Source organism: Halichoerus grypus, chromosome 10 (genome assembly GCF_964656455.1).
Source record: "Halichoerus grypus chromosome 10, mHalGry1.hap1.1, whole genome shotgun sequence".
NCBI classification, from domain to species: domain Eukaryota; kingdom Metazoa; phylum Chordata; class Mammalia; order Carnivora; family Phocidae; genus Halichoerus; species Halichoerus grypus.
In genome coordinates, this window is record NC_135721.1 from 122,828,708 (window position 1) to 122,842,577 (window position 13,870).

The window sequence follows — 13,870 nt, forward strand, 5'->3', positions numbered from 1 at the left end:
TTTTCATATCTGTGTATTGGAAATAAAAATAGTTGCCCCTCTCTGTTGTCACAGGTCTTTTTTATTTTATTTATTTATCTGAGAGAGAGCACGAGCCAGGGGTGGGGGGCAGAGGGAGAGGGAGAAACAGGCTCAGAAACAGGCTCCCTGGAGCCTGACACGGGGCTCCATCCCAGGATCCTGGGATCACGACCTGAGCCGAAGGCAGACACTTAACTGACTGAGTCACCCAGGCACCCCTGTTGTCACAGGTCTTTTTTTTTTTTTTAAGATTTTATTAATTTATTTATTTGATACAGAGAGAGAGAGAGAGAGAGCACAAGCAGGGGGAGCGGGAGAGGGAGAAGCAGGCTCCCCGCTGAGCAGGGAGCCCGATGTGGGACTCGATCCCAGGACACTGGGATCATGACCCAAGCTGAAGGCAGACGCTTAACCATCTGAGCCACCCAGGCACCCTGTTGTCATAGGTCTTAGTAAAACAGTATCTGCAAGGCACCTGGTCCCAATGTAGCTCTCCTTTCTTTCCTCCTTCCTCTGCCATGCTAGAGCCCCCTCTGCCCTAGGACACAGCTCTTCTACTAGGCTCCCCCTTTGCCAGGAGTCCTTGACATGAACCTGGAAAGCTTACCTGCTGCCCAGGGCTGGTGGGTGCTTTTCCCTGGCCATGGGCTCTCCTTTGTGATTCAGCCACTGGTGCCCAGCCCATTGCTAGCTTGCTGTGGTCACCATCACTGCTAACAAATGTTTTTATGATGGTCTCAGTAAGCATGTGGCTTGTAGCCAGTGTTCTCTGGAGACTGGCCCAGGAGAGGCAAGAAATGAGGACTGAGGAGAGGGAACAGCTGGTTGAGATCCAGCCCAAGAATTTATAACAGACATTCCTTTCTTGCCTGGTCTTTCTTCCCTGATGTCCAGGCAGGAGTTTTTCTTAAGCCCTTTTATTCCTTATTTTTCCTAAAACACCTCAGGTCATGCCATGTGGGTCAGTGGGCCAACTGGAAAACTTGCCTACAGGGGCCTCTGTCAAGATAGAGCTTACTTCTATCTCTGCGTAATGGCTTCCTGGAGCATTGTGTTGGGAAAGATTCTGAAGGTATTGTCCAGGCTCAGGAAGGTGCTGTGATTGATTATGTCTGTTATATGCATGGGAGGTGGTGGCGGCGGTGCACATTTTATGTATTTACCTCTATCTTTGACTTGAAGGTGTTGGTTAGTATTGCTCAGAATAGACATGTATTTGGTTTAAAGAGGTAAATGGAATGTTTTTTAATAGGTGGGTTAAGTCTGTTTTCATTGATATGACTACTGACATATTTGGATTGATTTCTACCACTTTATTTTATGTTTTCCCCTTTCTTTTCTTTGAATTTATTAAGTTTTCTGTAATCTGGTCTGTTTTCTCCTCTTGCTGGTTTGAATTACATAAATATTTCTCTGATTTTAGAAGCTATTTAAAACTTTTTAGATTTTTTTATTAATTTATTTGACAGAGAAAGAGAGTGAGAGAGCACAGCAGGCAGAGGGAAAAGCAGACTCTCCACCGAGCAGGGAGCTTGCCGCGGGGCTCAATCCCAGGGCCCTGGGATCATGACCCGAGCCAAAGGCAGACGCTTAACCAACTGAGACACTCATGTGCCCCTATTTAAAACTTTTTAATATGCATGTTTGTTACTGTTTCTGTCCTTCTGAATGATGCCCTTTCCTGGCCTATTTTCATTGAGTTTTGTTTTTCATTTTAAATGCAAAATTGATGATTTTCTTGATTAACTTTGTGTACATATTTTATAAATTCACTTACTCAGCATTGTTTCTCTTATCTCATTACATTTTCTTTTTGCTAAGTAATACCACCTCCATTTCTGCTACTAGTAGGTAGCATTAGTTGAGAGCTTCCTGTATGCTAGACATTGTCCTGATAATCTTACATGTGTTAAATCCCTTAATCCTACACATAGTCCTGGGAGTTTGTCATCCCTACCCTGTGGATGAGGAAACAGAATCACACGAAGGTTAGGTTATGCCTGAGGTCTAGCATTAGGAAGAGTGGAGCTGGGCTTCAATCCTGGCTATTGTGTTGCTCTTTGCTTTGTGTGTGTTTAAATTTTTTGTTTTGAAATCATTTTAGGTTTACAGAAAACTTGCAAAGATAGTACAAAGAGTTCCCATATACTCCTCACCTGGCTTTCCCTAATGTTAACATCTGACAAAAGCATCATGCATTTAACAGAACTAAGAAGTTTATATTGGTACAATACTAGTAACTAAACTACAGACTTTATTTGGATTCACCAGTTTTTCCACTCATGTCTTTTTCTTTTTTTTTTATTATTATGTTATGTTAATCACCATACATTACATCATTAGTTTTTGATGTAGTGTTCCATGATTCATAGTTTGTGTATAGCACCCAGTGCTCCATGCAGAACGTGCCCTCTTTAATACCCATCACCAGGCTAACCCATCACTCATGTCTTTTTCCTGTTCCAGGATCCAATCTGGGATCCCACATTGCATTTAACGTGTATACATGTATTTTAAAAAACCTTTTTAGTATGGAAGATTTCAAAGTTATATAAAAATGGAGAGAATAGTGAGATTTACCTATCACTCAGCTTCAACAACGATTAACTCATGACTAATGTTTAATTCATGTCCCAAACCAAATTACTTTTTTCTTTTTCCTGGTCCTGGTGGCCTATAGTTTATAGATGTGTGCCCTACAGATCACCTTCTTATTTCACCTGCTTCCTTATGTTCATGCACTTTATTAATCATGGAGTTTCTAAAGCCAACACCTAGAACAACTTCAACAACTTCCTCCTCCTCTTCTTCTTCCTCCTCCTCTTCCTCCACTTCTTCTTCCTCTACTTCCTCTTCCTTTTCCCCTTCAAAATCTTTATTTCACGCTTTGTAGAAAGAATTGAAGGGCCCAGGAGTGGCAAAGTTATGATTACTTAAAAATAACTTAGTTAAGGGGCACCTGGGTGGCTCATTCATTAAGCGTCTGCCTTCGGCTCAGGTCATGATCCCAGGGTCCTAGGATCGAGTCCCGCATTGGGCTCCCTGCTCCGCGGGAAGCCTGCTTCTCCCTCTCCCACTCCCCCTGCTTGTGTTCCCTCTCTCACTGTGTCTCTCTCTGTCAAATGAATAAATAAATTAAAAAAAAAAAACTAAAAAAAATAACTTAGTTAAGATTTCCTCCTGAAAAACTTTCAGAAGACTTAAGTCTTTTGCTGATTAAGAAAGTGTATTTTAATTCTTTGGCCAGGTAATATATTCACATATATTCACATGTAAAAGGTACTGAAGGGTTGCGAGCAACACTGTGGCAGATGGTTGAAATTGTCTGACACAATATGAGCAAGAAGGTCTAACCTATTCCAGTGTTTCCTCCTCTGTGAGACCAACTGTTAGATAGACTTAAAGTGTTCCAGCTGTTGGCTAAAGTGCGGTTGAGGTATGCCCTTGTTCAGGTTCATGAGGGAGGGAAGAATCATGAGTGCCAACCATCACCAACCACCTGGCCTTCTGAGGAATCACCACTTCATCTTAATCTTCCCCAACAGTTAATACCTCTGCTACTTAGGGACATTCCATTCTTAGCTTGAGTTTCTTACATATGAAATAATGACAGATGAATTTGGTTTGTGAATCCTCTTAGAATTCCAGGTAGCATTGTGTTGGTGTGTGGTTTTCTGAGGGGAGGGTTCCAAAGCAAAAGGGGACAGGGTTTTCAATGTTCTTGAGAGACAGTGAGGTGTAACATAAACCATAGGATTAAACTTTTACTTCTTTTTTGTCTCCCTGTAGAAAAAATAAATAAAAGATACTAAAGGGTCTACAGTAAAGTCTGTCTCCCCTGACTTTCGGTCACCTAGTTCTCTTCCCTGGGGAGAGCTGATAAGTTTCTAGGGAAGAGACCAGCCAGCTTTTTCTGTAAGGGATCAGATAGGAGACATTGTAGGCCTTATGGGCAGACACCTGTTCTAGTATGTCCTTGAGAGAAATTTTATGCAGATACAAGCACATACATATACACGTTCTCTCCCATAGCTCTGCAAAAATGGTAGCATAATATACAGCATATTCCAGGCTTTGCTTTTCTCAGTTAAACCAGGGGTTGGCAAACTATGCCCCATAGGCCACATCCAGCCTGTTAGCAGTTTCTGTAAATAGTTTTACTGGAACCTACATTCATTTGTCTACATACTGTCTGTGGCTGCTTGCATGCCACCAAGGCAGAGCTGAATAGTTGTGACAGAGAACATTTGGCTTGTGAAGCCTAAAATCTTTACTCTGTGGCCTTTTAGAGAAAAAGTTTGCTGGTGTCTGAGTTAAATACTGTGTTTTAGCCTTTCCAAGCTAGTCCAGAAAAAGCTTCCTCACCCTTCCTCATGACATACTATGTCTTTGTATGGCTGCCCCATCATTCATTTAATCAAACCCTTCCCTAAGGGATATTTGGACCATTTCGGACTCTTTGACCGTTACTGCTACAAATAACATGGCAGTGGATAACCTTGTACTTACCTCATTTTCCGCAAGTGTGAATATATTCACAAGATAAATTACTGGAAGTGGAATTGCCCCATCGAAGCACAGCACACTGGTGATTTTTACAGCTAATGCCAAACTGCCCTCCACAGAGGTTTACCTACCAACTTACATACTCACCAGTGTTCTGAAAGTGCCTGTTTGCCCCATCTTTGCCAGCAGAATGTCCTGCCAGCCTTCAGACTTTTACCAACTGCTACGTGGAAAAAAAAGTAGCCTAGGGTGGTTTACTTTGCATGCTTTTATTTGGGTGAGTTGCATCTTCTTTCAGGTATTTAAGAGGCGAGCGGCTCCTTTCTGTTGCTGGTGGTTTACTCTCCTGGTCTGAGGGTCTTCTGGGGGGTGGTCAGGGATGGGGGGTGGGCCTCTCTCTCTGACTCTCTTGTGTCGCTTTCACAAACAAGCTTTTGGGGAACAAAAGTCTTAAGGACAAACATGGGATGGCAGTTAGTGCCATCGACATTCCAGACGTCAGAACTGGGGAGCCAGGGGGACTCTGGAGGGGTATTTCCATTCTGCTCTGAACTTGGAAGGCTAACTTTCAGGGGGTACAAGCTGTCCTCCTCCTCCACTGTGCTTCTGTTGACGCACGCAGCCTCGTGCTCCTCCAGCTTTTTGATGGGGACCACGTGGCAGGCGTTGTATTTGCAGCTGGCCATCTTTTTGGCTTTCTTGGGGTTCTTTCTCCTGCAGGATGCCAGGTGGTACTGAAATCTGCTGAGTGGGACTCGGTGGTGAGGGTTGTAAGGGCAAATTTCTAAGGCTTCTGGCTCCATGAGAAATTGTTCTTGAAGCAGAGTAGCTCAGTTCCGAGTCAAAATGAAATGCCCCTGGTGGAAAAACCCTTTGGTAAGGAAGATGGAGCTGTGCTCTGCCCAGAGTTGGCCCTTAGAGCTCTGTCGGCCAAGTTCTTAACAACTCATGCTTCCTGTGCTCTGCGGACCAGGAGTGGTGGGTTAGGAAAAGGATGGGAGCTGTCAGGGGCAGCTGCACAGAGAGCCGAGTTAGAAATGGCAGGTGAGATAGAAGAACCATATAAAGCACATGCAAGAGCCAGAAAACCACAGCTGCCCCACAGGAAGGTAAAGAAGGTACATGCCAGCCCTCCCTGACTCTGAGAGGTACGCTGTGTGATGTCAAGGAGCAGTCATGAAAGGTCACAATGGGCGGCTTGAGTCATCAGCAAAAGGCTACTTGTGGTCCATCACTTTCAAGGGGCGGGGTGGCTTTGGGAAAAGCTGCCATTCAAAATTGTTGGTGGCATGTCTGTTGTCATTTAGCTGTTTTTAAGCTTATATGTTTAATATAATTCCCTATATATTTGCGGTTAAATTTACTGTATTATTTTGTGCTTCCTAATCGATTCTTTGGTTTATTTTTTCTCATTTCTTCCCTAATTTTAAATAGACAGTTTAAAAAAAAATCCCATTTCCCCTGTGATTTTGTAAGTTACACATTCTCTAATCATTTAGTGGTTACTCTACAAATTAAAACATTCATAAATAGCTTACCAATGTTTAAAGTTCTAATAGTTTCATCCTTTTTCCAAATAATACAGGACTTTTTCTACATTTACTTCCCTCTTAACTTAATATGTCATTATTTTAAGCCTAATTTTATTTATTTTTATCTTTTAAAAAGATATTATTGGGGCGCCTAGGTGGCTCAGTCATTAAGTGTCTGCCGTCTGCTCAGGTCATGATCTCAGGGTCCTGGGATTGAGCCCTGCATCAGGCTCCTTGCTCGGCGGGAAGCCTGCTTCTCCCTCTCCCACTCCCCCTGCTTGTGTTCCTTCTCTCGCTGTGTCTCTCTGTCAAATAAATAAATAAAATCTTAAAAAAAAAAAGGTATTTATTTATTTGAGAGCAAGTGAGAGAGCAGGAGCTGGGGGGGGCAGAGGGTGAGGGAGAAGCAGGCCCCCCCTCCCCCCCTGCTGATCAGGGAGCCCAATGTGGGGCTTGACGTGGGGCTTGATCCCAGGATCCTGGGATCATGACCTGAGCCAAAGGCAGACGCTTAACCCACTGAGCCACTCAGGCACCCCTTAAACCTAATTCTAAAAAGTTCCTAAGACAGCATTGCTATTGTCATTTGACATGGTCCAAGTTTGTGAATACCTGTTGTCACGTTGACTTCTCTCTGCTGCTTGTGTTTCAGACCTGCCACATGGGATTGCTATGTTTCCACTAGAAATTTACCTTTTAGAATGTTCTCATGATGAACCCTTTCAGTTTTGTTTATCTGAAAATGTTTTTATCTCATCCTCATTCTTGAAGGATGACTTAACAGTGTACTTGTACTATTTCCTTTCTTCCCACTGAAGCAGAGTTCAGTGTCTTCCAGCTCCCACCCTGCTTGAGAATTCAGAATTCCACCATCACCTAACTTCTTTTCAAGTTTTGTTTCTTTTCATATGTCTGTTTTAAAGAACTTTTCTTTATCTTTGTTTTTTTCTGTAGTTTCACAATGATGTTGACGTGTGGGTCCCTTTATTCTTTCTTTGTTTTTACTTTTAGATCTCTGGAATCTGTGGATTAGTGTCTTTCATTAGTTTTGGAAAATGTTCAGTCATTGTCTCTTCAAGTATGGCTTCTACCTTATTCTCATACTTCCACTGAAATGATACATGTCACTTCCACTGACATTTCATTGTCCAAAGTGAGTCTCAGGGCCACACCTAAGGTGCAGGGTCAAAGAGGCACAGTCCTATTGTGTAGCCAAAAGGAGGAGAATAGGAACTTTGTCAAAAGTCCTAAAAGGGGTACCTGGCTGCCTCAGTTGGTGGAATGTGGGACTCTTGATCTCGGGGTTGTAGGTTCGAGCCCTGTGTTGGTGTACAGATTGCTTAAAATCTTTAAAAAAAACGTCCTGTGTCTCCTTGTCACCAGTATTTGTTTCCCTTTTCTCCACACATACCAGAACATACCCCCTCCCCCCTCCCCCCACCCCTGGAAAGGGAGGAAAGAAAACCCAAAGTCCTAGCTTAGAGTGGGGAGATAAACAACTTGGTCAGTGCTCACTGGGGGGCTTCTTGCATTCTGGCAGGAACTTACTCGAGGATGGTGGGCATTCTAGTGCCTCCAACCAACCTGTTGCCATGGGGAATGAAGTGCTCGTAGAGTCATGCTCACTGTACCCCCACTACTCCCCATCCCCCCAGGGATATTTCCTGGTGTACTTTGCTGAGAAAGTGTCTTTGGTAAATTGTAACTTCCATACTATTTATGGAACAGAGTACCTGTTTTCTCCAAGCCTGCAACCCAGTATTGGAGGAGGTATGACATTGGCCCTGCTGGGAATTAACAGGTGGTTTGGCATCTGCTCTTCCATACCCCCAAAGCCTGGCACAGTGTGTGTGGGTGATGCTGACAGTGGTTTTTCGGTTCCTAGTCCCATAGCCTTTTTCATGCTCATGACCAAGGCTGACCCAGGCACTGAGTAATTCAGGCATGTGTAAGTGTGCAAATGGAGATGATGAAAGCACTTCACCCGTCATTGAAATTCGCATAATAAGGAATAGGGCTTTAGCTCTTACAGCTTCTTTGTGGCCAACCGCCCATTAGTGTGGCAGGCCAACATTTAGTCCATTATGGAGAGAGGGAAGGCCGGGCTTGATAATGCTTCTAATGGATGTCTTGAATGGTCCTCAAGCCTGCAGCCTTCTCCCAGCTTCTGCTCTGAGCCTGGGACCTGACAGGTCGCTCACCATGGCAACTCGAGAGGAGCGAGGGATGCAGACACACCTATCTGACTGGCACTTCTCAGGCCTGTCTGCACCTACCTGACCAATAATGCAAGTGAGGTCAGATTCTGCTCATTACCGCCCCCCCCACCCCCCCACTTAGCATCTTGAGAGATGCTGCTGACAGATGGTAATGCAGGCATGGAGAAGGTCACAGAGCATGCAGGAACAATGTTTTCTAAAAATGAATAATTGTGTATCTTGGCCAGCCAAGTCAGCAGTTGTTATTATGGGATGGGATAGAGCCATTAAAAGATTAGAGTCACAAACTTGGAGAGATATCTGACATCAAGACTGGCTTCTCTCTCAGGGTTGGCATCCCTTCTGGAATATCCCTGGAGGTTGGTCATATGATGACAGGGAGCTCCCTACTCCCTAGAGAGTTCTGCTGTACATTTCTTACACTGAGCCAAGCTGACCTGCCTCCTCATACCCCTTAGCAGTCATTGTGACCTCTGTGTCTTCTGCTCTGGCACCATCCTCCAGGATATAGGGATATCCCAAACATGCAAAACTCCTGTCATGTGTATGTGGCACTGGGGTAGGCGGTCCACTCTAATTCTGGCTCCCAGTGCCTCCCTGCATGTCCAGCAGACAGGCGTGGACAGCCTAGGTAAACACTTGAGCTCTGGCCTGGGCTTACCCCACGCTGCCCTTTGTAGGCTGCTCCTTGCTCAAGGCTGCCCCGGTCTCAGTCCATTGGGCTCCTGTTAGCTCCTTTGATTTGAGGAGCTGATTTTGAAAACCCTCTGTGTCATGTGGTACAGTGCTGCTCAAACTGTAACATGCATATGAATCACCTGGGATCTTATTAAGATGCCAGGCTAGGTGAAGTTTTGGTTATGTCTGTCAGGTTTATGTGACATGGCTGTGCTAGATTTGTAAGAGGAGTTGGAACACATCTTATCTTTTTCTGCTTTCTGGGTAGTTAAACACCTAGGAACATTCTTGGAAAGTTTGAAAGAACTTGTCTACTAAACTCTCTGACTCACACCTTTTTGGGACATAGTTCTATGTCCGTGTTCAACTTGGTTCCGTGGTTTTCTACTTCTCTTGGCAATTGTAATTTTTCTAGAAAAGCATGCTGTTATGGACTGAATTATGTCCCCCCCGCCTCCAAATTCATATGTGGAAGCCCTCACTTCAATGTGATGGTATTTGGAGGGGCCTTTAGGGAAGTAATTAAAGTTAAATGAAATCATAAGTGTGGGGCCCTCATCCAATAGGACTGGTTTCCTTATAAGAAGAGAATGAGACCCCAGAGATATCTCTCCACAGGAGCACAGAGGAGAGGCCACGTGAGGACACAGCAAGAAGATGGCCATCTACAAGCCAGGAAGAGAGGTCCACCAGAAACCAGTCCCGCCAGCACTTTGATCTTGAACTTCCAGCCTTCAGAATTGTGAGAAAATGAACTTTTATAGTTTAAGCCACCCAATCTTTGGTATTTTGTTATGCAGCCTGAGCAGACTAATACACATGCATTCCCCATTGAACATTCTAGATAAACTAGCATACTGTGTGTATTTAATATTCTCTTATAATTTAAAAACTCTTCTCTGGTTAAATTTCCTTTACTTTTCTAATTTTTATTTATTTTTTTGTATTCTTTCTCTCATGCAGTTCCTGCTCCCTCCCTTTATTGGGCGTTTATGAGTCTAGATATCTCACAGATCTTTACAAGGAGCTGAGTCTTAGATTGATCAGTTCTACTGATTTTTATGTTGTCTAGTTCATTAACTTTTACCTTGACTTTAATTCTCTCCCTGAGTTTATCTTGTTGCTTATTTTCTAGTTTCTTGAGTTGGATGCTTCATTTACTTTCAGTCTTCCTTGTTTTATAACAAAAACATTTAGAGCTACAGGCAGTGTCTGGTTACATTCCATGAGTTTTGCTATGCGGAGATCCAATTGTCGTTACATTTGAATGGCCTCTAATTGCAGTTTTGTTCCCTACCTTGACTTGAGTTATTTAGGAATAAATTTTCAAGTGATTTAATTTCTTTCATTTATCCTTTTATGTCTAATTTCTGTTTTTGCTGCATTGTGGTCAGATAATGTGACCAAGAGGTTTTCCTTGTGGCCTAGAATGTCATCAGTTTCAGTCACTTCCTTGCAGATGTTTGAATTAAGTGTCTTTTCTGTTTGTGTGTATTTATTAAATGAAGCTGGAACATGAGTCCTTCACATCACTCAGGGAACTGGCATATTGTATCCCTCTCCTGGGGAGTCAGTGTCCATCAGCACGATCCAGGAAATCCTCAGGGAAATAGCCTGTGTACCTTCACTTAGCTCAGTGTTTCCAAGCCTCTGTTTCTCTTAATGCCTCTTACCATCTGGAGCAGCCAGTTTTCCATGGAACACATTTCAGAGAATTCTGTTTTAAGGTTTACTCTTATTTCTTGAGGGACAACTATTTATGAAAGGTCATAAGTACTCATTCATTCCTCAGGCCCCTCCCTTTGGACCTCTGAGCCCATCATGAGTCCTGAATGGCTTCTCTGTTCATTTTTACAGAAGGAGGCACTGCAGGGGGGGTGGGGTGGATGCCTGTGTGTCTCTGTAGGGCGCTGTATCAGTTTCAGTGCAGGTAGGATTTGCTGTCCTTTTGCTTTGTTATCTTGGAGGCCCCATTATCTGCAGCACCCAGTGAAGGAGTGAAGCTACATGGCAGTGACTTCACTGCTGTGCTTAAGGTTTCTCTGTTTGCCCTGGTGGCCCAAAGTTAGCTGGGCCCCCCTTCTGCATCTGCCTATAGGAACAACCCATATCTCATGCTAACAACAGTGCTGGGGGTATGAAGTGGGGCTATAGTCTGCAGTGCCATGAGCTAGCCCTCCTGTACCTCTTCTGAGGTAACATCAGTACCAAGTGTTGGTCCCCTACAGCTTCCCTGTAGCATTAGCTTCCCTACTCCTTACTGCTTTGAGCTTGCCATTTCATGGAGTCTTGCTAGGGATGTGGCTCTGTGTTCACTTGGGTTCTCCTAGAAGCAGAGCCTGAGGCAAGGATTCAGATGCAAGTAGTTTCTTCAGGAAGTGCAGGTAAGCCTGTAGAGAGCAGGGAAGTGAGATACATGTCTGTATGCAGGTACGGATATTTAAAAAGAATAAGACGAACACTGTAATGGTGTATCTTCTATACTTGCTAAAGCTTTCAATGCACATATTTTTCCATATTAAGAAAAACCAAAAATTATATTTAGAAAAACATATGGAAACCAGTAAAGACTTACAAAGGTTAAAGTGTGTGTGGTTAATCTAGCTACCTCAGTGGGCATCTGGAAGCCTTTGGGGAAATAATGGGGAAAAAGCCACACAACTCAGAATGGCCCTACCCAAGGGGTCAGGGAACTGGAGCATGTTTACACCAACTTCCAAGAGACTCATCTTGGAGGGATATTTCAGGGGGTTTGTGAGTTCCTTGGCACTTCTAATCTGCCTAGTGTGGGCAGTTCTGGAACCATGAACAGATGTGGAGACTGGAGGTTAGCCAGAACGCACTGGCAGTTCCCAAGGATATGGGTGGGGCACTGACTGCTTCTGCCCCAGGGCCCCATTAGCTTACTCACAGATCTATTTCTTCTTACTTGGTACTTACGGCACAGCCAGTCCAACAAATGTTTAACAACCAGTTCTTAACAACAACAAAAATACCCTGATTTGTAGCATCTGCCAATTTCCATGGTATAAACACTCCCACTGTGGCCAGTTTTGAGGTTTTACAAGGAGCTGGCAAAATCCAGCTTTCTCCCAGCACACGCCTTGTCAGTCCTTCGCCGGTTGGGCTGTCCTAGCATTGTCTCACGTGAAGGTTTCTAGCGTGTGGTCTGGGTTCCTCTGAGGTCTACATACTAATACAGACTTTTCTGTGTTTTTTTTGACCATTTCAGCTGGCATCTTGGCAAAAAGCAGTTAAGTGTATACCACTGTCAGTCGTCAGAAATCCTTTCACTTTTAACCTTTATTGGCATTTCACTGCATGTGGGCTTTTTGTAAACAGCATTTATGTGAGTACGGGGAGGGAAAGCTGCTGCCCTTTGCTTGCTCTGACATCTCCCCGGGAGGAGCTGCTGACCGCATCGGCCAGATTGCAGATTGAGAAATCCACTTTTACTTATCTTCCACATCCCCCATCGTGTGACAGGGTAGGGGCTGTGTGCCATCTTCCCCTTCCTTGGCTCTCATTTTCTGATTTACCTGCTACAGTGTGCTGGGTTGTGACGTAAAATACAGGACGCCCAGTTAAACTTGAATTTCAGATAAACAGCGACCCTTTATTAGTGCAAGAATGTCTTTATTGCATGGGACATATTTGTGCTAAAAAATTACTTGGTGTTTATCTGCAATTCACATTTAAATGGACATCCTGTATTTTTACTTGCTGTATCTGGCAACCTGGATACTGGGGACTTTGTTCTGGTGTCCCCTAGAACAGCTGGATTTGGGTTTTCATGGAGCCTCTGGTGAGGGCTCGAGTCCAATCATAGTAGTGTGGAAACTTGTTTTCCATTTTCTTTTGTTTTTGGAGAGTCTGTTCCTTGGGCACTTCATAAGGAAGGTGGGTGGCAGGGCGAGATTTGGTGTTCCTGGGTCTTCTAGCACACTACTATGAAATACCAGGAAAATCTCATTTTTTGGTTAAGGATTTGGATTTTGGTTTTGGATTCATCCTGAGTCTTGAATTTAATCTGTGCGCATTTATTGTGGCACCTGTTATGTTTGGTCTTACCTTTTTTTTTTTTTTTGAGAGGGAGAACCTGTGAGAGGGGGTATGGGGAAGGGCAGAGGGAAGGGGAGAGAGAATGTCTTAAGCAGGCTCCACACCCAGTGGGAGCCCCATGCGGGGCTCAATCCCATAACCCTGAGATCATGACCTGCGCTGAAATCAAGAGTTGAACGGTTAATCAGCTGAGCCACCCAGGCACCCCCTTTAATTTTTTCTTTAAATGTATGTATGCAAAATAACTTCTTTAAAAAGGGCAACTCCTGTGGCGCCCCCCCCCCCCCAGCTCTCTCTCTCTCTTAAAAAGAAATTATAAAGAAAAAATTAAGTAAAAGCAATCAGGTAAGAGATGTGCAAAATGCTGAAGAGATGTTACCCAAAGAACTGACATTTGGGAAACACGATGTTTCATTTACGAAGAGAAAAATTAGTCCTGGAGAGGTGTTTGAGAGTCAAGGACTGGCCACAGGTGCTGTGTCCCTGGGCAGGGCTGGGCGGAAGACATCAGTGGCCCCGGGGCGCACTAGTGGCCCGCTTCCTCTGGGAAGCCCAGCGGCTGCAGCGCCACCACGACCGCCAGAGGGCAGCACGGCCCCAGCTTCTGCAGCAGCTTCTCCAGCAGGCAGGCGGCCTTGCAGGCTGAGGGCTTGATGGCTCCCCCTCCTCCCAAATGCCGGGTCTTCTGGATTCACCTTAGTCTACGGATCCTCAAACCGAGGTATGGGACACGCTCCCTTCAAAAGTAAAATTGCTACCAGATTTGGGGGCCCTTCTGGACCCATGAATCAGTATCTCTCAAGCTCCAGGTGTGTGGGATGGGGGTGTCAGGGTTCAGACAGCAAGGTTAGG

The 13,870-nt window shown here is 44.4% G+C and overlaps 1 protein-coding gene and 1 non-coding gene across 3 annotated transcripts; one reads left to right on the plus strand and one right to left on the minus strand.

Moving 5' to 3' along the window:
- Positions 1-3,315: 3,315 nt before the first annotated feature.
- On the plus strand, positions 3,316-3,429 carry LOC118538213 (small nucleolar RNA SNORA28). Its single transcript, XR_004918509.1, has one exon. It is a non-coding gene; the product is annotated as a small nucleolar RNA SNORA28 (small nucleolar RNA).
- A 1,436-nt stretch (positions 3,430-4,865) lies between these two features.
- On the minus strand, positions 4,866-5,330 carry GTSF1L (gametocyte specific factor 1 like). Of its 2 annotated transcripts, XM_036096018.2 has the most exons (2): positions 5,054-5,330; positions 4,866-4,978 (listed from the first exon to the last, which is right to left on the minus strand). In XM_036096018.2, exons 1-2 carry the CDS (start codon positions 5,328-5,330, stop codon positions 4,866-4,868), a joined length of 390 nt encoding a protein of 129 aa, XP_035951911.1. The 2 variants fall into 2 exon arrangements, with proteins under 2 accessions (XP_035951911.1, XP_035951910.1); XM_036096017.2 differs by having other exon boundaries at positions 4,866-5,330.
- Between the last annotated feature and the right edge of the window lie 8,540 nt (positions 5,331-13,870).